Source organism: Carassius carassius, chromosome 45, assembly GCF_963082965.1.
Source record: "Carassius carassius chromosome 45, fCarCar2.1, whole genome shotgun sequence".
Taxonomy (NCBI): Eukaryota; Metazoa; Chordata; class Actinopteri; order Cypriniformes; family Cyprinidae; genus Carassius; species Carassius carassius.
This window is the reverse complement of record NC_081799.1, coordinates 10,324,498-10,349,580: the sequence shown is the minus strand read 5'-3', so window position 1 is coordinate 10,349,580 and position 25,083 is coordinate 10,324,498. Positions and strand designations below refer to the sequence as shown.

The 25,083-nt window shown below is 35.7% G+C and overlaps 1 protein-coding gene across 4 annotated transcripts; it reads right to left on the bottom strand.

Moving 5' to 3' along the window:
* Nucleotides 1–1,146: 1,146 nt before the first annotated feature.
* Nucleotides 1,147–25,014, bottom strand: dmtn (dematin actin binding protein). 4 transcript variants are annotated; one of them, XM_059539123.1, is made up of 15 exons: nt 24,823–25,014; nt 16,280–16,339; nt 15,847–15,909; nt 15,550–15,705; nt 15,211–15,255; nt 7,646–7,763; nt 7,520–7,564; nt 7,240–7,383; nt 5,928–6,037; nt 5,647–5,752; nt 5,123–5,187; nt 4,248–4,301; nt 3,747–3,812; nt 3,364–3,444; nt 1,147–2,256 (listed from the first exon to the last, which is right to left on the bottom strand). In XM_059539123.1, exons 2-15 carry the CDS (start codon nt 16,286–16,288, stop codon nt 2,143–2,145), a joined length of 1,176 nt encoding a protein of 391 aa, XP_059395106.1. In that variant the 5' UTR covers nt 16,289–16,339; nt 24,823–25,014; the 3' UTR covers nt 1,147–2,142. The 4 variants fall into 4 exon arrangements, 3 of the variants coding, with proteins under 3 accessions (XP_059395106.1, XP_059395103.1, XP_059395105.1); XR_009427512.1 differs by lacking the exon at nt 1,147–2,256 and having other exon boundaries at nt 3,747–4,102; nt 4,253–4,301; XM_059539120.1 differs by lacking the exon at nt 1,147–2,256 and having other exon boundaries at nt 3,365–4,102; nt 4,253–4,301.
* Between the last annotated feature and the right edge of the window lie 69 nt (nt 25,015–25,083).

Here is a 25,083-nt window from a genome sequence, read left to right as displayed (position 1 = left end):
GCGGCGATCCTTTGTCTTGATCTGACTCATAGGTGTCATGTGACCTGTCTCCAATTATTCTATTGTGGGAGTAAAACAGCCAGAAGCCCATTTAGACCTCCAGAAAGTGAAAGGCATGGCAGCAAAGTCTATAATGACCTGATGGGCCACCTGAGGTTTGCCTCTCTAATCACACAATGGACATCTGCAGCAGTGCTCCTGCAAATCCAGTTCAGCTCCACATTATAGACAGCTCCTCAGGAGAGTCGGTAAACTTCTACAAAATCCAACTATTTCCGACATTTGGACATTTAACTTCCTGTTGATCCACTTGGGTCTTCTTACCTTTCTTTAACTTTATTTGTGTAATTTATTTATTTATTTGCTCTATTATAGTACTTCAGGCATGTTTTATTTATTTATGCCTTTATATGTAATATCTATTTCTAAGTATGGGAAAGATATTCTCAGAATAGACACTTCTCACAGTAATCTGGGCCTGTCCTAGTTCTGAACACTGCTGCCACCTTGTGTTCACTGAAAAACAGACCAGTAATAAATCACAAAGGAAAACACTTTTCTAAAGTTGCGGTGCCTGGTATTCTCGAAATAAGAAGAATTATTATGTTCTGTAAAGAAAGAAAAAAAAGTAAATGGAGTAAATAGTTTAATCTTTGTAATGTCTTCATTTGTTGATTAAAATTGGTGAATACTTGGCACATTGAAAGTTCCCTTTTCACTAAAATTGTCATTATTTTAACAATGCTAAAACATTAAAGGGCAGCTAATTTGTTAATTATGATAATTTCTAAGGTATTTTATCACATGCATTGAAAATACATGTAAATCTAAAATTAATATTGTAAAATAATAAAAATACAGAATACATTAAACAAAATAATATAAAAATAATAATAAAAAGAACAAAAAAAGTACACAAAATTATTTAAAAATTGTGGTAATATTTCACAATATTACTATTTCTAATAATTATCACTTTTCAAAACCATAAAAAAATACAATAAAAAAACGTACAAACCTCAAACTTTTGAACGGTAGTGTTCAATTTAACAAAACACCACATGCACAAAGTTATCGCATTATTATATTAATGCAACATTTTTTTTCTTTTTCAGAAAATTTACCAAAAAATGTTTGCTTGACAAATTCTAACATGAAGCTTTTATTTTTTTTCAACATTACACCATGTTACATAAAAACGCGGATGAAACACAGAACTATGACAGACACGTAATCGTTGACAGTCTCCACTGTACTGTAAGCGTGCAGTGCATGATTTGATAACACCTGTGCCATTTTAAAAGACACCACAATGGAGACCAACCACTAAAGACAGTAAAAACACAAGTATGCATCGACAAAAGACATCCGGAATCCAAGAAAACGGAGTGGAACAAAGATCCTCTAGTGCTGTTTAGTAATTACAACCTACTGTACGAGAATCCAAAGCCTGAGCTCAGATATTTCATATTAGTCCACAATATAACACTGTTGCTATTAGCGTGAATAGAAGTTGTATATCGCAGTGCTTTTATCGGTAAAACTGAATAAATAATGTAAACCTAGTGTCCATGCATTTTTAATGAATGATGATGAACATTTCATTTTTGCTAGATGTTAGAAATGTTCATCTAGTGATTGTTAAAGCTGAACTTTTACATATCGACACCAAGAATAAATAAAAATAACATGATATATGTACAGTGCATATGTGTTTGGGATACAATAAATTAAGTTTATAGTGGAATATTAGTGAACATATAATAAAAACAAGTGACGTTTACGATTAAAACTTTGTGTAAATATATAGGCCTATTATTATAAACATCTCTGGGCACTTTAAGAATTTGAAATAGATGTAAGGCGTAAAGAAACGGCTGGAGCAGTTTATGAAATTGATATTTCATCACTAATAATCCGATTTTCCAGATGTGAAGCGACTGTAGGGATGCACAAGTCTTTATTCTGTCTTTATTATGTACACCAGACGTACAGAGAGTGCTGTATATGTGAGTGAAATATCATCTGGTGATGTGGTGTCTTCTACAAATGTCTGCATAGCATCCGTATTAGATTAGAGTGGATATAACTGGCGTCTCTGGAGGGCGAGGGGTTCAGTGTCCAAGTCCAAATGTCCTAATGTTAGAAAAGGGACACTTTCTTCTTCAGGTCGTTCCGTTTCCATAGTGACAGACGATCAAATTCTGTGATGGGCATTCCGAATAAACTCTGGAAGTCCTCCGGAGACAGATGCCGCTTTACAAACAAAAGAACAACAAGCGTTCAGTTATGTGTGCGTTCTGAGACAAATACTATAGAGGACGGGGAAACATCGCCAACTTAACTTCAGCAAATAGTGCAGTCAATATTGAATTATGTTACAAAATTATTTACAGCAGAGTATATTAGTATCACATGTATGGCATACTATCACCATGTCAATAAAATACTGAAACAAATTTTTTTTATAAAACATTATTTAGTTGATTAAAATTATTTATTTCTTTATTTAGTTTATTACATTTATTTATTTGTTAGTGGTAGGAATGTTTGGGGAAATTTAATAATAATAATAATAATAATAATAAACTATTTGAAAATATTAAAATTCATAAAAAATCTTGTATAAAATTATTCATGTATTTGTGGTAAGAGTGCTTGGAAAACAATAAAAAAATTAATAAAATACATTTTTTTTTATAAGAGATGATGTTGTTATTTTCTCTCAAACATGCAATCATAAATAAATCTGTTTATACAGTATGTTCAGTTACTTGATCTTATAATAATAATAATAATGCATGATTTGTGGTAGGAGTGTTTGGAACTCAAAATAATAATAATAATAATAATAATAATAATAAAATATTTGAAAATTAAAAAAAAAACATTAAGAAATATTTATTGTATTCAATATGTTTTCACAGAATAAATACATATATTTTAAATAAACGTTATTATTATTTCTCAAATACACAATCACATATAATAAATAAATAAACAAATACGTTCAGTTATGATTTCCAATAATAATAATTCCTATTACTATTATTGTTAATAATAATAACAATAATTATTCTTATTATTATTTTTATGTTTTTCAAACACTCCTACCACAAATTAAAAATAAATAAATACACATTTTCTAATTATTATTATTTGCATTATGTAATGTAATAATACTTTAATAATGATTAATTATTCATATTTTATTAATAAAACAATAATATAAATAATTATTTTTGCTAAGTATTTTGAGCATATAATGGCAAAAAAACAAAAACAAAACTCAAACACATTAAACTGTTATATTACTTTTTATTTTATATACTAAAGGTTAAGCAGTGTTTATTTGTGACTTGCCTCTAATCTGGTCCTGTCAACACCTGGAGGAAGTTTACTGCGCCCTCTGTGGGTTACAACCAGCATTTCATATGGATATATCTGAAGGGAGATGAGATTTCATTGCATTTTGGTAACATTTTATGTGGTACTTTTTGATTGTCTGGACACAGTAAACAGGCCGTCACATTTTAGCGGCTTGCTCAAGGGAGAATGTTCACAACACAACCTCCAAAGTTTTCACTTCGGTGCTGTCTGCATGGATGGCATCATACTGAATTCTGCATTCAGTGGAAGCAAGGTTTAGAAGCAACATGGGTGTGAGCGAGTGAATGTGTGGCATGGGCTTAGAAGAGAGAAGCAGAACATGAAAACTTTGGAGGGTCTCGTAAGATCTGCCTCACCTTCTGTTCCAGAATACTAGGAAGAGAGCTTCCTCTGTCCATTCTCCCCCTCTGAGAATCGCCATTCTATGAAGACGCCACCCCAGCCCCCAAAAATGACCCCCCGGGACAAAGGAGATCAATATGAGACAGGTACATTTACATCCATAATAATGAATCAGCCTCATTCGACTCATTATTAAGTGTGCAAACAGTGTGCGGAGATCAAATGAGTCTGAAGCCATGAGAGGAGTGTAGGCTGATGTCAGGGTAAAGGAACATTAGTAGCAGCAAATGTCAGAGCCTGTTAGCTGCTGCTGGCATATTAGAAAACCATGCAGCAGCCACATGCTTGTGAGATCTTCTTACCTGTACACCTGAGGAGCACAGAAAGAAAAATATTCAGAAACAAATATTTGCCTCATATCTGTGGATTCCCACTCAAATTCCTATGATATTATAGCAGAAACATATACATATTGAGAATTTGGATGCACTGCTTATGTGTACTAGATGTTTGACCATACCTGTTTTTGCTTTTCCTTTGTCTGTGGAGGTGAAGTCTGCCGACTGGAGCTACATGCATGAAGAGAAACACAAAAAAGCTAGAGGAACGTCTTAAACATCAGCTGACATGTCTGCCACATGACTGGCCCATCTTTAAAAATCAACCCTGATATTCACCCAATATGATATGGCACCCAAACTTAAAACAGATTATGTGCTAACCAATATTTATATCTTGCCAACTATCCTGGATGTAACAGCAAACCAACATTTTAAGTGTGAAAATGTTAACCAATCAGAACAATATTTACTGTCTTTAATCAGTAATTAGAGACTGTGTTATTTACTACAAATAATATGATGAATGTTCATATTTAATATTACAGTGAAAAATTGTTAATAATTCATATTTTCAATGGTCATTTTAAATATATCAAAGAAAGATATTTATCAGTAAAGATAAATAAAATGTATTTATTAAAATAATGAATGCTAATAAGTAATATTATTAATATTAATAGTTAATAAAACATTCATATGATACTGATCAGAAAAAAATTAACAGTATTAATTAATATTTAGAATTACAATTGAAAATGTATTATATTAGTAAAGAAAGACTATATTTGAATTATTGCAGTTAAAAATGTTAATTATTATTATTATTAAATGTACATGTTTTATATTAAAATAATATTAAGTAAAGATAGAATGAATTTGTTAATTTATCATTTTATTTCCATTAATAATTCTAATAATGAATACTATTAATTTTCATAGATAACAATAATTTAGAACATTTCTGGATTTTCTATTTTAAATGACAAAAAAAAAAAATTATAATAATAATAATATTAATAATGAAATAGATCAGCATTATAGGAACGTACCCTGGTGAGGCCCGTTCGACTGCAGGGAGGTAAAGAGGCTGATTTAGTAGCAGTGGCTGATGATCCTGCAATGAATGCCAATGAAACATTTCATTAGAAGCGCAATATACATACATTCCTCAATAGACTTTCTATTCACACGAACGCAGTTCATCATCTGAACACTGAGTGTCTTCAGTGACTTGCTGGCAGGAGCAACATGCGTGAGACGCTTGATACAAATCTACTGTGTGTGTGTGTGTGTGTGTATAAAGAGAGATTAGCAAAATGCAGCGCATATACACTTTTAAAATGAAAGGAGTTTGTTGCAGTGATGCCACAGAAGAACCATTCTAGGTTTCGCAAAGAACCTGTAGGTGCACCTATTTGCAAAGGTTCTTCATGGAGCTATCAATATCAACAAAGAGCCTTTGATGTTAAGAGTGTAAACTCTACTATAAAGTGTCTTTCAAATGTCAATAGATGAAGCTACTGAAAGCACATGTTGCATGAAGTGCGCTGAGACTAAAACTGGCATCACATACCCAACTGTATGTTTGTCCCGTCTGGCAGGGAACGTGTTTTTCTGCGGATGACCACTGATTTCTCAATTTCCTCCTTCAGGATCAATTTGCCCAAGTTGGACTGTATCTGAAAAACAAACAGCCCAGTCATGATTAGCGAGCTCAATTAACGCTGTGTGTGCGTATCCTTCCAGCACTGCCTTCAAACAAAAAACTTCATCATCTAGCTTTAGAGAAATATTCCCAGCGCAGGGCTGATTTATGTAGACAGAGAGGGATATTAATCTCAACAGTACTTTCACCTTCTGAAGTTCCTGTTCCTGGAGTCTCTTTGCATCTTCTGTCAGATCCTCAAACTCGTCGTCCTCGACTGGCTTTCCCTGCTCGGCTGCCTTCTTCCTCCACTCAATCTCTGGAAGGAGAGAGCGAATGTTTATTCATATTTAATATTACAACAATACTAGAATACTACAACATGAATATGAAAATGAAATGATCATATTGATTTAATTAATAATTTCATATATTTTAATTATTATAATCAATAATGTTAATAGTAGTAATTCACATTTATATTTCATATTGAAATAATATTAGGATACTACTATATAATATAAATACAAATTAAATCATAAACCAGTGGAGAAATTTTTTATTTAAATTAATAAAATGAATGCTAGTCATTAGTAATTAAAATGAATAATTCATATTCATATTACAATAATATCATAATACTACAATATTTTACAAATAATATAATTTAAAATAGCAATAATACATATAACATATAATATTATTAAAAAATAATATTTATTAATCAATAAATTAATCGATTTTAATTATTATATACAATAATGTTAATAATAGTAGTAATTCATATATCACATTAATATTTATATTCATATTTTATATTTTACAATAATATTAGGATATAACAATATAATATTGTAATATTGTATAATAAGAAGTATTACAAATTAAATCGTAAAACAGTGGAGATAAATTACATTTAAATTTTTAAAATGAATGCTAGTCATTGAATAATGAATATTCATATTTAACATGACAAATATCAAAATCCTACAATATATTACAAATAATAATAATCAACAAAAGAATAAATATTAATTCTTATAATTTTTAATGTTAAAAATAATTATTAATAGTATGGCTTGATTAGTATTAATATTTATATTCAATATTACAATATTATTAGATTACTACAATATAATATTGTAAAAAAAATAATGTAATGTAATAATTTTATTATATAACAATTAAATTATTAATCAGTGGAGAAAGACAATATTTATTTAATTTGCATTTAATGTCACAATAATATGAAAATACTACAATATAATGTTATAATGAATAATATTTATTATACTATTTTTATACTACTATTTTTATTATACAAATAATATTTATATTTATTATACTACATTTTAAACACACATTTGCTAAAAAGTTAATAATCTCTGATTAATTCAAGTTAACTTGCTTCTCTACAGCTGCAATATTATCAGGGACATTACACTTCAGTCATTTCACCTTCAGTATGCAGTGATGTGGAGCGGTAAATAAACCAGAAATATGAAGCTGCTGAGCATTTACCCATAGTGGCTAGAGAGGGTGGACAGGGCCAGTATTCCGTCTCTATCTTTGAAGGTTGGCTGGGATCCGGCGGCTGGGCTGCTGGGAACTTGGAGGACTCAATGATCACATCATGTTTACTGTGAGACGTTCCCGTCTGTCCGTCTGAGGACAGAGAAGAGATAAACATCAAAAGCATAATGTGACCAGTTCATCTTTCGATACAACAATCTTACATGAGAGTGAGGTGAAGATCACTAACTAGAAAACTATATGTTTTAAAGAGTAAAAGAACAAATACCGTGTTTGTAAATTGGTGGCTTCTTATAGATGTTGATGCCCATGTCTGAAACATAAATGTACATGTACAGTTACAACTCACACACGTTTGAATGATTCTGAAAGGTGTGGTTGTGCTATGAAGTACCCGGCCTGTGGAAGTGCTGCACGGGGCTGATTTTGCGGAGCTGCACCGTGGAGCCCATGTTGGAGCCTCCTGGAGAGCCCTGCTCTGACCACTCCTTTGACTCTTTAGAAGCAAATATCTGAAGGAACAGGGGAACTGCATAAACCTTCAATTACTCTGGAATGCTAATAATGAAGCATTTCAGTATGGTGATATAAATTCCTGTTTCAATCTAAAGAGTGGGCATAACTGAAACACTCAGCATGTTAACAGAAGCCAGGCCATCATATTTCACTGCCTGCATCAATAATATGACAATGCAAACTCATGCCTTACTGTAAAAAGAGTGCTCAGCAGCATAGAGTGCCAATTGATTCCACTGTTCAGTGTTCTAGTTAGATTAGTTCATTAGGAATGCACAATAATAATAAACATTCATTTTTATATTCAATAAAATAATTGGTACCTTTGTTAATATTAATTGATATAGTCTGATTAATAATGCTAAAAAATGTATAGTATTAATTCAGATTTATATTCAATATAAAAAATACATACTACAATATAATATTATAATGAATCGTATAAACTATTTATTAAAAATAAATCATATTAGCACCCCTAACCGCACCTCCTGTGAAAGAGGATCCAATAAGCTACAGGACAAAGACAGGAAATATACCACCAGGGGAGCCTGAGTGGGAGGGAGGATGAGTACCCCATCCGGTCAGATTCAAGGTTAATGACCATCAGCAACGGACAAACGTTGATGACAAGCACAGAATGCTTGTGTGGAAAGATCTGCAAGAATGAGAAGGACCTTAAGATCCATCAAACAAGGATACAATGCTAGGAGCGACAGCAAGCATCACAATGCACAGGTCTAGCACTTGGTGAGAAAGAGGAGGAGATGGGCCCGGAAGCACCCCACAGAGCCCAGAGCCTCCAAGTGATGCAAACAGTCCCTTTAACCAGGAAGTCTGAGAAGAGAAGAATCAGGTGGCCCCAAGCCTCTAAAACAGCAGAGTGGCAGAAGTTTGAAGAGGGTGTAGACAAGGTGCTGGAAGTTTCAGCCAAAGGGGATGTTAAGAAGAGACTGCTGACTATGACAACCATCATAGAGAGTATGGCTGCAGAGAGGTTCGGTGTGCAGCACTGGCAGAACTCAAATACTCAGGAAGAGGCTCCTAATTCTACGCAGAGCCAATCATCACAGGAGACGAATGATGGAAGGGCCAGGAAGCAGGCCGCTTTTATCCACAACCTTTTTGGCTTTACGAAGGAGCCCCTCGGGCAGAAACGCAGTGGATGGCTGGCCTGTACTAAGGAAGAAGTCGACCAATACCTCCAAGACACCTTCAGGGACCCTATGCGAGACCAGGAGCTAGGGCAGTGCAAGGCTGTGATAATACCACCAGATCCGATGGAGGCCTTCAATCTGAGGGAGCCATTCCTAAAAGAAGTTCAGGAAGTGGTACGGAAAGCAAGGTCAATATCTGCCCCAAGACCAAGCAGAACACACTACAAGGTCTACAAGCACTGTCCCAAGCTACTGCACCGGCTTTGGAAGATGTTGAAGGTTATCTGGAGAAGGGGGAAAGCAGTGCAGCAGTGGAAAGTTGCAGAAGGAGTGTGGATCCCATGTCAGTTGGGAAGGAGTTGCAGAAGGAGTGTGGAGGCACCATGTCCCAGCTGTTGTAAGAGAACTCATCCTGGACTATTACAGCAATTTCAGCCTGAGAGCCTTCACTGGATCAATAACATCAGACTGGCACAGATTGGAGGTGGGAATCAACACAGGCTGCACCACCTCAGTGATCCTGTTTGCTCTGGCAAAGAACATGTAGGTGAAATTGGCTGTCCCAGAATGTAGAGGTTCCAAGTATAAGTCTGGATAATCACCAATTCGCGCCTTCATGGACGATCTGACAGTGACCACCGAGTCAGTGCCAGGAGGCAGGTGGATCCTGGTGGGGCTGGAAAGGGTGATGGGATGGGTCAGGATGTCATTTAAGCCAGCAAAATCAAGATCCTTGGTCTTAAAAAAGGGCAGAGTGGTGGACAAGTTTCGTTTCTCCATCACAGGAACCATATTTTTATCATCTGCAAGAAGCCGATCAAGAGCTTGGGGCAAGAGCAATTTCTTTGACAGCAGCCTCAGGGACACAGCCTCCATCAAGAGCACGTGTGAGGAGCTGGAAGGACGGCTTAAGGACGTTGACAAGTCAGGCCTTCCAGAAAAATTCAAGGCGTGGATTTATCAGCATGGGATTCTGCCAAGGATACTGTGGCCATTGCTTCTCTATGAGTTTCCGATCACTACGATCTCAGATTTGAAAAGAAGAGTAAGTGGCTATCTGAGGAGAAGGTTAGGACTGCCAAGGAGCTTGAGCAGCATGGCCCCATATGGGACTTCAGGAGGAGTTCAAAGTCTCACGTGCAAGAGAGGTGCTGCAACTCTATGAGTCAGTAGACCCCCAAGGTCTCCGGAGCAGGGGTAGCAGTCAGGACTGGCAACAAGTGGAGAGCAGAGACTGCAGTGGATCAAGCAGAATCACGGCTACACCATGGAGTCCTGGTGGGAACAGTGGCCAGAGGAAGGGCTGGACTAAGAACTATGCCACCCCTCCCCCTCCCCCTGTTTTGACAAGGCTCGGGGGAAAGAGAGGAGGCAATTGGTCCAGCACGAGGTTAGAGCAGCCATGGAGGAAGAGAGGACTAGCAGAGCAGTGGGAATGAGACATGGATGAGATGGGAGCAAGTTTTGGAGGGGAAGATCACGTGGACTGACCTCTGGAGGGCAGATCCACACCATATTAAGTTCCTAGTCCTGGCAGTCTATGACGTCCTTCCCAGTCCATCCAATCTGTACTGCGTGGGCTTGGCCGATACACCGGCATGTCTACTCTGCCAGAGGAAGGGGACCCTTGAGCATATTCTGAGTTACTGCCCAAAAGCTCTGGCGGAAAGGACAATACTGATGGCAACATGACCAAGTACTCAAGACAATCGCAGAGAGCATATGCAGTGCCATCATGAGCTGTCTGTTCTGTTCTGTTCTGTTCTGTTCGAGTTTATTTATCCCTTAGGAAATTGGTTTTGCACTGGTGCTGCACATCACAAAAAACACTCACATAGCAAACACTCACATAATAAACACTCATGATTACAGATTATTTAACATTAGAATAGCAGTTGGTATGAATGAGTTCTTAAACCTCCTTGTTCTCCCTCCCATTACTCTATATCTACGTCCTGATGGAAGAATAACAAACTCTTTGTGTAATGGGTGTGTTGGGCAATTGATTATCGCAAAGGCTTTTTTGACAACACGTCCTTTAAAAATGTCCTGGGGCAGTATCTGCTGAACTCCAATCACTTTCGAAGCAGTCTTTATCAGTTTGGTTATTCTGTTTCTGTTGGACAGGCTGATACAATCAAACCATACAATGTCACAATAAGAAATTACGGATTCAATAAAGCTCCGATAAAACAGTGTCATTAACACTGAGCATACTTTAAAAGAGTTCATTTTTCTTAAGAAAAACATACGCTGCTGAACCTTTTTACAAATGGCATCTGTGTTAGCATTAAAATTTAATTTATTATCAATAACTGTACCCAGATAACGATATTCATCCACAAACTCAATATCTCTTCCATTTATTACAGTAGGAGAAACTGAAATGGGAGATTTTCCAAAATCTATGATCATGTCTTTGGTCTTTGATATATTTAGATTTAGGTTACATTTTGCACACCAAGAGACAAAGTCCTCCACCACTGGGCCATGAGATGTCTCCTCATTTACAAGAAGACTCACAATAACCATATCATCCGCGAACTTTAACATATACCTATTGTCAAATGTGCTCCTACAATCATTAGTATACAAAATAAAGAGAAGAGGGGAAAGAACACACCCTTGAGGCGAGCCAATAGAAGAACATAATTTGGAAGAAAGCAGACTGTTGACTCTCACACACTGGGTTCTATTTGATAAAAAATTCACGATCCATCCTACTAGATTAAGATCAAGGTTACATAATCGAACTAATTTTTCAGCTAATACATGTGGCTTGATTGTGTTGAATGCAGATGAGAAATCAATAAAAGCTAGCCGTGCCCTTGTTTTTGGGGTCTCCAGATGTTGGGCTACTAAGTGTACAAGAGTGGTTATGGCATCCTCAACCCCCCTCTCTACTCTGTACGCAAACTGGAGAGGATCCAAATTATTTTCTACATACTTCAATATCTCTATTCTCACAATTTTTTCAAATGTTTTCATTACTAGTGAGGTAAGGGCTACCGGTCTAAAATCATTTAAAACCTTCGGACTCCTACATTTCGCCACAGGAACAACTATGGCATGTTTCCAGATTTGTGGTACAATTTGAGTTCTAACTGACATATTAAAAATCTCTGTGAATATGCCACTTAGCTGTGAACTACATACACTCAACACCTTACCACTAATATTATCTGGTCCAGGGCTTTTATTTACTTTTATCCTTTTAAAAAACCTAGCCACCGTAGGAGCATCGATACTAAATACAGTAGGCCTATTGCTTTGCCCAAAGTAAAACTTCACATTATCATCATCCACATCGAATCTTAGATAAAATTTATTAAGTTCATTCGCTAAACACGCATTAGATGTATACCCATTTAAGGATATCGTAGTTCTACTTCCCTGTATACCTGTCATTAGTTTCATTCCGTCCCACACCGCCCTTTGATCAGCATTTAAATATTTTTGTTCTATTTTTTCTTTATAATTATGTTTTGCCTTTGCAATAGCAGCTCTTACTTCCTTCCTAATAGCAGAATAAGCAACTTTATCACCACTTTTAAAAACAACACTTTTCTTCTTAAGAAGATTTTTCAGTTCATTATTAAACCAAGGCTTATTATTTGAATGCCTGGTGATAACCTTGGTATCAATCACATTATCGACACAGAATGAGATATAACTAGCCACCACATCAGTCAACTCATTAATATTGTCAGATGGTGCATGAAAAACAAACCAGTCCGTGCACTCATCCTTGTAGGGCCAATATACCATCCTCATTCCATACCTGGACTGTCCGTGATTCTGTGCCTCTCCTTTGCAGCACAGTCTTATATGTTGGAAACAGGTGCACCACTCTGTGGTCAGAGGAGCCCAGAGGAGACTCAGCAACGGATCTGTACGCTCCTCGTATGGATCCATAACATAAGTCAAGAGTCTTATTTCCTCGAGTGTGACAAGTGATGTACTGATGAAAATGGCTAAATGTTTTACTGCAGTTACTGCGGTTAAAATCACCCATTACAAGACATGGGGCATCAGGTGAGATGGACTGAAGTCTTTGCAACACAGAGAACAATACCTCATTTGCGTTTTTAAAGTTAGCCTTAGGGTGAATATACACAACCGACAAAAACACTTGAGGAAATTCCCTTGGCAAATAATATGGTCTCACCGAAATTGTCAATAGCTCAATGTCCGGTAGGCAAATTTTCTCCCGAACAGTCACATTATTACACCATCTTGGGTTAATATAAAAACATACTCCACCTCCCTGCCGCTTCCCCATCGTACATGGGTCACGATCAAGACGTATTGGTACCCCGAATCCATCAATGTCGGTTGTAGGATCCATGTCTGCGGCCATCAGCCACGTCTCAGTGAAGGCTAAAACACACACATCTCTGAACTCCCGTGTGTGAGATACTCGTGCTTGCAGTTCATCCACCTTGTTTTTCAGTGATTGAACATTTGCCAGGACTATTGAAGGTAGAGGCAGACGTCTCTTCCTTGTTAGGATTCTCACGTGCTATCGCACGCCGCCTTTTTTGCCTCTTTTACGTGTTTTTCTTCTGGTCCTGCCATCTTCTCCAGGACTAAAAAGCTGGCAATTATTGTAAGCCATAATGTCCTTAAACAGGGGGGAATTTGCAAGTTGCCTCGACATCAAGCTGCCTGTGTTTAGCTCAAGGAGAAGATCTCGGGTGTATTGAATCCGGTTCGAAAATGTTCCAGCAGCAGAGTGGAATAAAAGTATTAAAACCAGCAATGATATCCCCATCTTCCTTAGAGACATCACAGAACAATATTAAATTGTATTGTATTAAAAATAGAAAAATAAAAGAACTGCAAACAAACCAAGAGAACTACTCCAACACTCATGAAAACAATTACACTCAACTGCAGACACCTGTTGCAAGTCGCCACGTGTGCAGCGCCAATCTTCAGATCGAATGTCGAATGTCCAAACCCCGGAAGCAAACCACCTACTACATCAGAGCTGGAGAGAAACCAAATCCAACATCAAGAGCAATATCAGGGTTGCTCAACAGTGCACAGTTCTGGCAGCTTACAGTGGATGTGGGCAGTCAACTCAAGTTCCCGCAGCACGTCGCTGAAACCACCCTCAGGCCTGACATGGTTCTGGTGTCAGAAGCAATGAAGAGTCATGCCATGCTGAAGCTTACAGTGCGGTGGGTAGACCGCATGGAGGAGGCCTTTGAGCGGAAGAAGGAGAAGTACAACAGTTTAGTTAGCGATGGCCACAGGAAAGGGTGGAAGGCAAGGTGCTTGCCAGTGGAAGTTGGATGCAGAGGCTTTGCAGGACAGTCTCTCAGCAGATCTTATACTGCACTCGACATTACTGGAGAGAGGAGAAGAAGGGCCATCTATAATAGTACAGAGGCAGCAGAAAAAGCTTCTAGGTGGCTCTGGTTAAAGAGGGAAGATCCGTGGTTGAGCACTGCTAGGGCACAAGCTGAGGGCTGATCAACCTTAGCTGGGTCACCTGTGCGAGGGTGTCTGATGCTCGAAAGACCCAAACACCCGATGACCACTAGTAACATCACTGATGATGTGCCCTAGCTTTGAATCAGAAGATGTATCTTTACAATACTTCTGGCTGATAACTATATGACACTAATAACTGTCAAGCTATGTCTAATAGTGGCCGATTTTAATTAATTACCAAGAACTAAATAAATAAAAATGAAAATATAATGGATAGTAAAAACGTATCACTTTTTAGATTTGCTTAATTTTTTTTTATAATAATGTTTATATACTTTAATTGAATTGTAATAATATTACTTAATATTCAATATAACAACAATATTCAAATACTGTACCATAATAATTTATAATAATAAGTAAAAATTTATAATATTAATCGGTAAAGAGGGACTAAAATTAAACTATTCTGATTAATAAATGTTAATGATTAATCGTATTAATTCATATTCGATATTAAAAAACAGTACTACAATATAATATTCTAATTAATAGTAATGATTATAATGAATTATAAATTATATAATGATAACAACATGCTGTTGATTATTTGCATATTATGGCTAATTAAGCTATTATAAATGTAATTATTAACATTATTATTAACATGAATGAAACAGAACTAAAGATATATTTGCTTTGGGAAACACAGCTGAAATGTAATTCTGAAAATAAAAAAGTCCTTCATTAATGGAGTGGCTCAGTAAAACAATGACACAGGAAGTGTACAGGAAGAGAAGTGTGGTGGTTAAAGCTAATGATGGACAGAGACTTGCTGGCTCACCTCAGGGGAAGGTGGGGGAGAGATAGAATGAGGAGACATCGATCTCTGGAGGAGACAAGGAGAGAAAACAGAACACACACATGTGCATCGTTTTCAGCGTCTGACATCCAATGGCTCTGTGGCTCTTTAACACACACAAATGATTTCACATGCATAACAAAGCTTGACTAATAGCATTAAAGTTACACCTCACCATTATATCTAGCTTCCTGTTCGCCAAAACATATATTGATTCCACTTGAAGTGGAAGTTGTAAAACACACAATAAAGCTTCTCAAATGCTTCCCAATGGTACAATGAAACAGACTCGATCTAAAGACACATTCGTTCTTTTCTGACCTCTCTGCTTCTGGAGAGACTTATCCGATCCAGGGCTGAGATATTGAAATGTGGCTCGTACACCATCAGATCTGGCCGTTCCACCTCAAGAATGGCTTTGTCTTTGGGAATGGCTGCCAAGTCTTTATATCCAATGACCTGATTGTCCATGCGTGCCTTTGGGGAGTTCGAAAGAGAGAGGCTGAGTGAAAGAAACGCTTGTCCTCTGAGATGCCTCACTGGGTTCATGGGAAGCATGTGCTTTATGGCAGATAACAGAACGCATGTGTTATCAGTGAAACTGAAAGTTTTACTTACCACAATCGAGGTGGCTGGGGACCCAGGAGCACTTGGACCCCGGGAGGATGGGGCCGTTCCTGCCTGTGGTGGGAGAGCAGAGCAAAAAGGTCAGAGGTCATCATTTAACTGCTTCTATCCAGTGACATGTTGTTAATGAGAAATAAGATCTATAAGTAATGTCATCAGTCAAAGTGATGATGTGTGTCAGTCAGCCACGCCCCCTTTCCATTCTCACTAAGTGAAAAAACCCCCACTGCAGATCTGATCATAGGGTTAACTTTGACAGAAAGACAAAATAGAGGTTAGTGTCCACATATGAGGAATTGAGAAAACATTCTGGAAATTCTAGTGGTAGGAGATTGATGATTTTTGGCAAAAATGGCTTGAAATGAAATGAACTTGGAAAAAAAAAACAATACAAATCAAGCATGATAACATCCACATACATTACCTTCTGCATGACTGAGGTAAACTATAAAACTCCTTTCTTCGCTCTTCCAGTTACACAGATCTGCAAAAGAGTACAAAAAAGCCAAACATGAATTCAAAATAGAAGCAAATTAAGTATTATAAATAATGAATTATTAGTTAAATGACAATACTAAAGCAGTGTTAAGGCTAACTAATTTTGTTGAGCAGTATTTTAATAAAATTTCCAGTTACATTTTTTTATTATTATTAAAAAAGGAAGAGAATATCTCTTGGATTACATTTATTTTTGTTTATTAAAATTGTATATATTTATAAATTATATTTGTATTATTATTATTACATACACTACTATTCAATATTCCCCCTTCTTTCAGTTCTCACCAAGGCCACATTTAATATATAAAAATACAGTAAATCAGTAATATTGTGAAATAGTATTAGAACTTAAAATAACTGTTCTCTAATTGAATATATTTTAAAACATATTTTATTCCAGTGATGTCAAAGCTGAATTTTCAGGATCATTCCTCCAGTGTTCCGTGTAATCCTTCAGAAAATAATCTAATATACTGATTTGCTGCTCAAGAAACATTTCTTATTATTATCAAAGTTGGAAACAGCTGTGCAGCTTAATATTTTAGTGGAAACCTACATTTCTAAATTTTAGGATTCTTTCACGAATAGAGATTTCAAAAGAAGTTATTTGTAATTATTTTTATTTTAATGTCTCTTTTGATAAATTATCTTTCTTTCTACAAGAAAAAAAAACTGACCTATTCTTTAATAAACACCTATTTCTTCTCTCGTAAATTGTAAAATCTTCACAAATCTTGTTATATTTAGATATTTTTAGGGGGAAAATATATTTTGTGAAGTATTTTCCATAATAAGGGTTTAAGTATACTTGCTGTTACTTAGCAACCATCCATAAAACCATAGCAATTCTATAGCAATATGCTAAAATGGCTCAGAACACCTTTGCAAATATGAAATATGAGAGCTGAAATGACAGTCTGCCAAAACAACATGGTGAAGATCTCGCATTAGCAGACTGAGGCGATCCATTTAATTAGCCTCCCACGATACATGCATAACAAGCTTATTGGATTCAGAGTTGCGTATCATCCGTTTATGGTAGAAAGGTACCATAAAATGAATATTAATTTCGATGTATGTCATTTTTTCTGTTAAAATACTTGCTCCTAGCTCAATTTAATATGCGAGAAACAACATTTAAAGTCAAAGTTGATCCCAAGACCTGCAATCCTGTCTAGTGTTATTTATAGGCCTGTATAATATAGCTGTAGTATTTATTCATATTTCAATGAACTGCATGTTTTTGTCCATACTGGAAGAATTGACTGGTATCAATGTGAATAGCTGCTATTAGTATAAATAAACATGAAGCAGAACAGTTATATCATTCATCTGATCTCCACTATAGAGGATCAGTGGACTCGTGTCTTTATGAAATTACATGTTAATTCATTAGATGAAGCAGGGACGGTATCCTGTTAGTGTGGGGGAGGGGAAGTGACATCATGATGAGCAGAATTGAGAACTGAACACAGTATTTATCAGGTCCCAGCATCAGAAAACATCAGCTGAGTATGCTCAGTACAGATGGTCTCGGGTTGGCAAGGGTTAATGTGCTAATTAGAATTTCAGTCATTTCATTTTCATTTAAGGATGAACCTCGAAATATTTCATGAAAAGAACATAAGTGACATTCTCTGAGAAGGATACAAGCCTCAAGGCGTTTTGAAACCATTTCCTTGCATTAAAATAGTTGACAGAGATGCCTTTTTGCAAAAACATCTCTTTGATTTGCTGGAGTTGGGAGTTGAGTTCACTCGAGGTAATGCGAGAGGTTTGACGTTCTGCTGTGTTTTGACTGCTCATGCCTTGCTTCAGGGGAAAAGAGACAAAATGTCAAGGGAAATGCATGTTTTAATGCCAATTACACACATGTCTAAATACTAATTCTAAATACTGCAATAAAATTAAAATTTCAATTTTAAAATAAAAATATTTTTAAAAATACTGCTATAATAGTTGAGATTAATATGCAGAGACAATTATAAGTAAAGCCTTTTGTAAGATGATCTCCATGAAAAGTGATTCTGTATCGTGTTACTTTAGTATTATTTATATATACTTTTATGGTATTCATTAATATTTAGAATTAACTTTTACCTCTATATTTTCTGTTTTCATTTTAATTTTAGCTGAAGATTTAATGGGCTTATTAGGTCATTTATTATTATTCATATTAAACATATATTTTTCTTTTTAGCTTTTATTAATATCTATTTCAGTTTGAATCATTTTAGTAATTAAATTTTAGATTTTCAGTCAGCTGACAATGCAGCATTTCTTCACTATTAATTATAATAATAATACTTTTTTTTTTGTAAAGTGCCTTTCTTAATACTCAAAGCGCTTTTAACACTTTCTCAGGTGTAACACTTAAATTAAACAATGTAATTATTTAATTTGACTTAAAATACAATTCATATTCAGTAAAATTATCACCTGCACTGACACTATAGGAGGAGTACAAAACTTCCACTGAAATACCTGGAAAATAACAGTAACTTTACAACATCGACAGTGTTTTTGAATGACACTATAATCTTCTGTAGAGCTCCATTACAGCTGAAGATGAAGAATTGATTAATTGTATAAAACTAAGTTATTTTCCTGTTTATTAACATGAAGCTGATTTGAAATAGTCTGTATTGAATAAAGGGCTATATATAAAATTTCACACTATAAAACAAAAATAATAATAATACTGTGCATATTACTCTAATATGACAATTAATTCTATCTATACATTTTCTTTTGATTTGGGGATTTTGTTTGCTTTTTCCATTTTCCCTTTATTATTCCCATTTACAGCATTTTAAACATTTCTTGTTTGGCTATTCTAAAGACAAAACCTCAATTTTTTTCTTTACACAAAGCTTTGAAATTTAAGGGCAGTGAGACAGAAATCTATTGTGTCACCAAACATCACTATTGGTTTCCTTTCCTCCATCTTTTCCGCCCTGGCCTGACCTAAGCCACAGCTGGCTGTCTCTGCTGGTTAGGAGGGTTAGCGATCAGCTCAGGTCAGGTTTACTCTGGCATGAAGGACGCTGTACTAAGACCCTCAGCACCTCCTTACCGACATGATTGATCACCCTGAGAGTAAAATGTAAATGGCTTGTGTTTGAGATGAGGGGACCCATGTGCATCAAGCCGTCTGTAATTCAAGTCCAATCTGGCTAAGAAGAGTTCCTGAGCACCAGGCACAAATAAAGTTTGATTTACTGCTCATTCACACGCTGAGAAAACAATTGTGCACTTCAGTAATTACAATAATAATGGCATCCGTGAGGATATTTTCATTTGTGTGATTCTTACTATCCGGTTTCTTACTTTACAGAGATTACATACTTTATTGTGTATTTCTGCTGTAGCTTGTGCTGTGGTGCACATCACAGGTAACCTTAAAATTGAGCCTTCTGCTGTTCCAGCAGGAATCTGATAGCACACATTACCTCAAAATACAGCAGAGAGCCGATTGATTTTTAGATTTGCCTTTACAATGATGCACCACAACTGCAAATCTTTCTGCCATCTTTCAGGGGAAATACTCATAATGGTCAATAGACTTGATCTCAATATTGATGTTTACAAGTCTTGAGACAATGTCAAAACTTTAAAAATTAATCAACTTTATCTGAAAAAAAAAGAGCACATAAAGAAACAATATTATTGCTTTAATACTGATTAATATTACTTTTAGTGCTGTCAAACGATTAATCACGATTAATCACATTCAAAATAAAAGTTTTTGTTTACATAATATATGTATGTGTGCTGTGTATATTTTTCATGCACACTATATATAAATACACATTCATGTATATATTTTAGAAAAACATGTTGTTTATGTAATAAATTAATTATTTAGAATATAAATTATATGAATATAAATAGACATGTAAATACATGTAAATATTTTCAAAATATATATTGTATGTATGTGTGTATTATTATATATACATAATAAATATACACAGAGCACACATATATTAGGCAAACAAATATTTTTTATTTAGTATGCGATTAATCGTGATTAATCATTTGACAGCACTAAAACAATACTAAATAATCGTTGTCTTTTGTGCCGAATTACTTTGGAAAAACATGTCAGGAATAATAAGGAAAATATATCAGGAAAATAACAGTCTTAGTGGGACAGCCAGTCTTTAACATTTATTCATGAGTTAATAAATGTCATAGATCAAGTTTGAATTACTGTTGGATTTTAAAAATGGGACATTGTGACGATGTTACAACAGATTACTTACACAAAGAATTTGGTAAATCTTTTACAACTGTTTAGCATTTGCTAAATGCTGTTTCATTGTTGAAAAACAATTTAAAAACCATTTCAATAAAATTATTCTATTTTTTAACTAGTGGTGAAATTGTTTGACCTCGGTCAGTATAAATGAGCATCTGTTAACCATGAAATCACTAGCTCCATTAAATAATATGAACAGACTAATGTATAAGTAAATGTTGAAATGAACTATTTATCATTGTTCATGTTATCTAATGTAAGTATGTACTGAGAACATAAGAACAACGTGTATGCCAGCAGCTTAAAAATATGTACTACACCAAAACATAGAGAGAAGCTTATGATCTATCAATACTAACATTCCTCTGAAACAGACTGTTATTAATGGACCTGCTTCAAGGCAAGCATTAAAGAAAACAGTGCGTGTTAATAAGGAAGCAAGGCAGTGCATTCATGAGATCCACAGAAAGCCTTATCTCCAATCAGACAGGGAGTTTTAGCATGAATGAGTAAGCAGTCAGGGAGTATGATTCTTATTCACTGCAAAGAAATCAATTTCTTAATCATGTTACTGATAAGTAAATTAAATAAGTTAATTACTCGTTTTATGGATGTTTAGTTGGATTTTCACTTGAAGACAAGACAAAAATACTGATATGAAAATGCTTATTTGGTTGGACGTTCAACCATCAAAACACACTTCCAAGGACAACATAGTCACACAAGTATGTTTTTATCAATATCTGAGAGATCCTAAACCATATTTTTTGTGAAGTCAGTTGAATTTTAAATGAAAAAAACTAAACAGATTTGAATCTGAACCTTAATATAAATAATAATTTGGTTTGGTTTAGTTTACGTTAGTAAACTACCTTTATGGTATGATACAACTGATATGATACTGAATCCATAAATAATACATAACATAAAAAAAATAATAAAAACCAACCGTCATCAGTCTGAAAGGAAACAGACGTTTTGGAGGCAAAACAAGCCACAATACACAGCAGGATTCCACCTCAGCTCCAGCTCTGTGATGAAGAGGAAATCCTACGCTGAGAGATCCAGACTTCCTGTCATCCCACTCTCATTCTCCCTAGTCCTTGTCATCTCTCTCTCGCTCTACACGCTGCCTTGAAGACCCCACCCACTTCTCTCTCCACCCAAACTGAAATGCACTTATCTCAGCAGACCAAGAGCAGCCAACGCCCAATCAGACCCGGCGGTTGCGTCACCAGGGCAACGCTCTGCTCCGTCTGAAGAGAATTCTCCAAGCAACGCTGATGGATACAGGATCTATTACCTCTGTGAGGCCTTGCTGCTCCACTGGGAGGGTGATGTGAGGAGTTGCTTGTGTTTCTGGCTCAACATAAACAGCCTGAGGAAGCCCTCCTCTTGAAGATCTCTCATAAGAGAACAATGGCCATGCTGCACATAACGGCCTAGAAAACAAGCTCTTCCTAACTCCTCCCCATCACTTCTGATGTGCTTCTCGTGGTCGGGCAGCCATGTTTCTTTATTCCAGACTCAGCTTTATTCCGCGTGTAGTGCTATCCAGGTCATATGCCTGGAGGTTTAGCAGAGATCTGGATTGTCTTGCCTAGTTCAGTCAACAAGCTTGTGAAGATCAGACCCGCGGAGAGACTGACTGCTGGATTTGTTCAATCAGATTAGTGCTCCATTGATCAAACCTGCTATGCTTCTCAGTTCTCTTAGTCAATCACTTAACAGCAATCTCAATGACAGGAGAAGACATCAACAGCCAGAGAGTGCATTATAACAACTCATCAAATCACTTTTTTCCCCCACACAACATATTACATCCTGTGTTGCAGGTTTAGGACAGAAAAGAACAGAAACAAAACTGAACTGAACCAAACAGAATAGAATACCACAGATGAGAATAGAGCAGAATAGCCTATAACAGGAAATATTCTAACAGAAAATAACAGAATAGAAAGGAATAGTCCAGTAGTCCTAGAATGGAACCGAATAGAATAGTCCTAAAAACTGCGAAATTGAATAGAATAGAATATGACAGGAATTAATAGAATATGGCAGAATAGAATAGTTTGGTCTTAAAAACTGCAAAATATAATACAACACAACAGAATAGAGCATGACAGGAAAGAATAGAACAGAACGGAATAGAATAGATTAGAATAGAATAGAATGGAATAGAGCAGAACAAATTATGATAGAACAGACGTGTTCTAAAATGGTGAAACTGAATATAATAGAATATGACAGGAATTTATATAATATAGCACAACAGAAAAATTCCTAAATAGTCCTAAAAACAGCTGAATAAATGGAAGAGAATATGAGTGGAAAAAACAGAATATATCAAAATAGAATTAAAAAAAAGAGGGGAAGGGAATAGATCTAAACCAGACAGAAAAGAACAGAATAGTCCTGAAAATGGCAAAATCAGATTGACATGAATTAATAGAGTATAGCAAAACCTAAAACCTGCTAAATAGAGTAGAATACAACAGAGTAGAACATAAAAACAGGATAATGACAAGAATGAATAAAGAATAACAGGAAAAAAACAGAACGTGACAATAGAATAGAATGGAATTGATCTAGTCCATACAGAATAGAATAGGCATGTTCTAAATACAGTAAAATTAAATAGAATAGAAAAATAGAATGGAATAGATCTAGGCCAGACATTAACAACAGACTACAGGGATTAGAATTGCCCTGAACTAACAAATAGCAAAATAGAATTATTATGACAGGGAATATTAGAATGCGGCATAATAAAAAGAATAGAATAGATAAAAACCAGACAGCATAGTTTTTAATAGTCCTAAAACCGCAAAATGGAATAGAATAGAACAGAACAGAACAGAACAGAACACAACAGAAAACACTGGATAGAAATGAAACTTTACTTTAGCATTGATCTTCCATGTAAATCCAATCTAAGTGAAGCAGTGCAGGAAGGGGAGGTCATCTGCTGTGACTTGATTTATAATATCAAACAGATATTCAGTCTGCTTCAGAGTTGCATTATGCACCGTCACTACTCATCTTCATATGTTCAGTACTAAATAGTCTCTCAAATGCCATGGGGAATTTAAAATAAACGCACAGCAATATTTAGCTACAGGGGGGACAAACCAGAAGGAAATATACCACTGAGAGAGAGAAGCATCTCTGGATCAAGACATCACCACGTGACTCTTTGCTCCTTACATCTTACCGCCTTTAATCTGATGATGAGAAAGTTTTTTCACTGCCACCATCAATGCTGTCAACTCAAAGACCAAATGATTTTGTTTTTGTCTGCAGTCATTCCTTTAATAAATATTTCAACTAAAATGAATCAGAGCCGCTGGTATTATAGTCAAACACTGGTAATTCCCCACTAGTACACTTTTAAAAATCTAAATATAAGTCTATAATAACAACAACAACAACAACAACAGTACATTTAATTTATCTAGACTTTTTTTTTTTTTTTAAAGTGTTGCTCAAAGAAATAATCTGCAGGACTGAAGGAAGCAGTAGTTTCCTGTTGCTTTGGACAGGAAAACATTGAAGCAGTCTTCAGAGTCAGCAATGAGACTGTTGCTATTTCCTTCACTTTCATTTCGTTTCTTTATAGCCTATATTTACTCCGTTTTTTAATCTCTATGTTATTTCGGGACGCTAGAAAGGCACAAGTAAAATGTAATTCGCTAATAAATCAAACAAAATATATACGTGCAAAATTTAATTGAATCATAATATAATTGGTTTCAATGCAAACTGCGTAAATATTGTTAATTATATGACTCGAGTCATGAATGATAACGCATAGGCTACAGGACAGGCCCATACAGAGCACTGTCCTTATTTAAGGTCTTAAGATTTTGTCGAAGGTTATGTGGCCTAAGGACACATTTTATTTTCTAGTCTGGATTTTAAACCCAGATTCGACATTTTCAAATAAAACTATAATTGTCCTCCAGAGATCGCGAGACTCTTCTGCGTAGAAAGACAAGTGTCTGATGATGCCTCTGTTTACCACAGAAGCTACCTCTACTGGTGCTTATGATCGACTAGGGCAAAATATCATTACATCAAACAGCTGCAAACGATGACCGCAAATCCATACACGTAAATAACCTGACCATATTGTCAGCTCACCCTCCACTGCATCCCAGCTATTATATGTGATGAGAAATAAACATGTCGCCTAATCGTACCTGAGACTGTAAAGCAGCGGTTTCTTCTGTCCTTTCCGTCCGCAGATGCAGAAATTCAAGGGTCTCTCAAACACTCACTCAAATCATTGCGTGTATTACGCGTTCATGTGCGTGTGCCACATTGGCCGTGTCTCAAACACTAGTGAGATCAGCTGCCTGCCTAGACAGCATCTTGAGCGTCATAGTCGCTCTCAGCGTCAGCTGACTCGGAAGGCATTTATGATCACAAAAATGCGCTATGAAGCTTTTGAAAAACAGCCA

Coding starts and splice junctions, on each gene's coding strand:
- dmtn (XM_059539123.1), bottom strand. Junction 4,302..5,122: donor GTCGAACGGGCCTCACCAGG/GTACGTTCCTAT, acceptor TCATGCATGTAG/CTCCAGTCGGCAGACTTCAC. Junction 2,257..3,363: donor TTGACAGGACCAGATTAGAG/GCAAGTCACAAA, acceptor TTGTTTGTAAAG/CGGCATCTGTCTCCGGAGGA.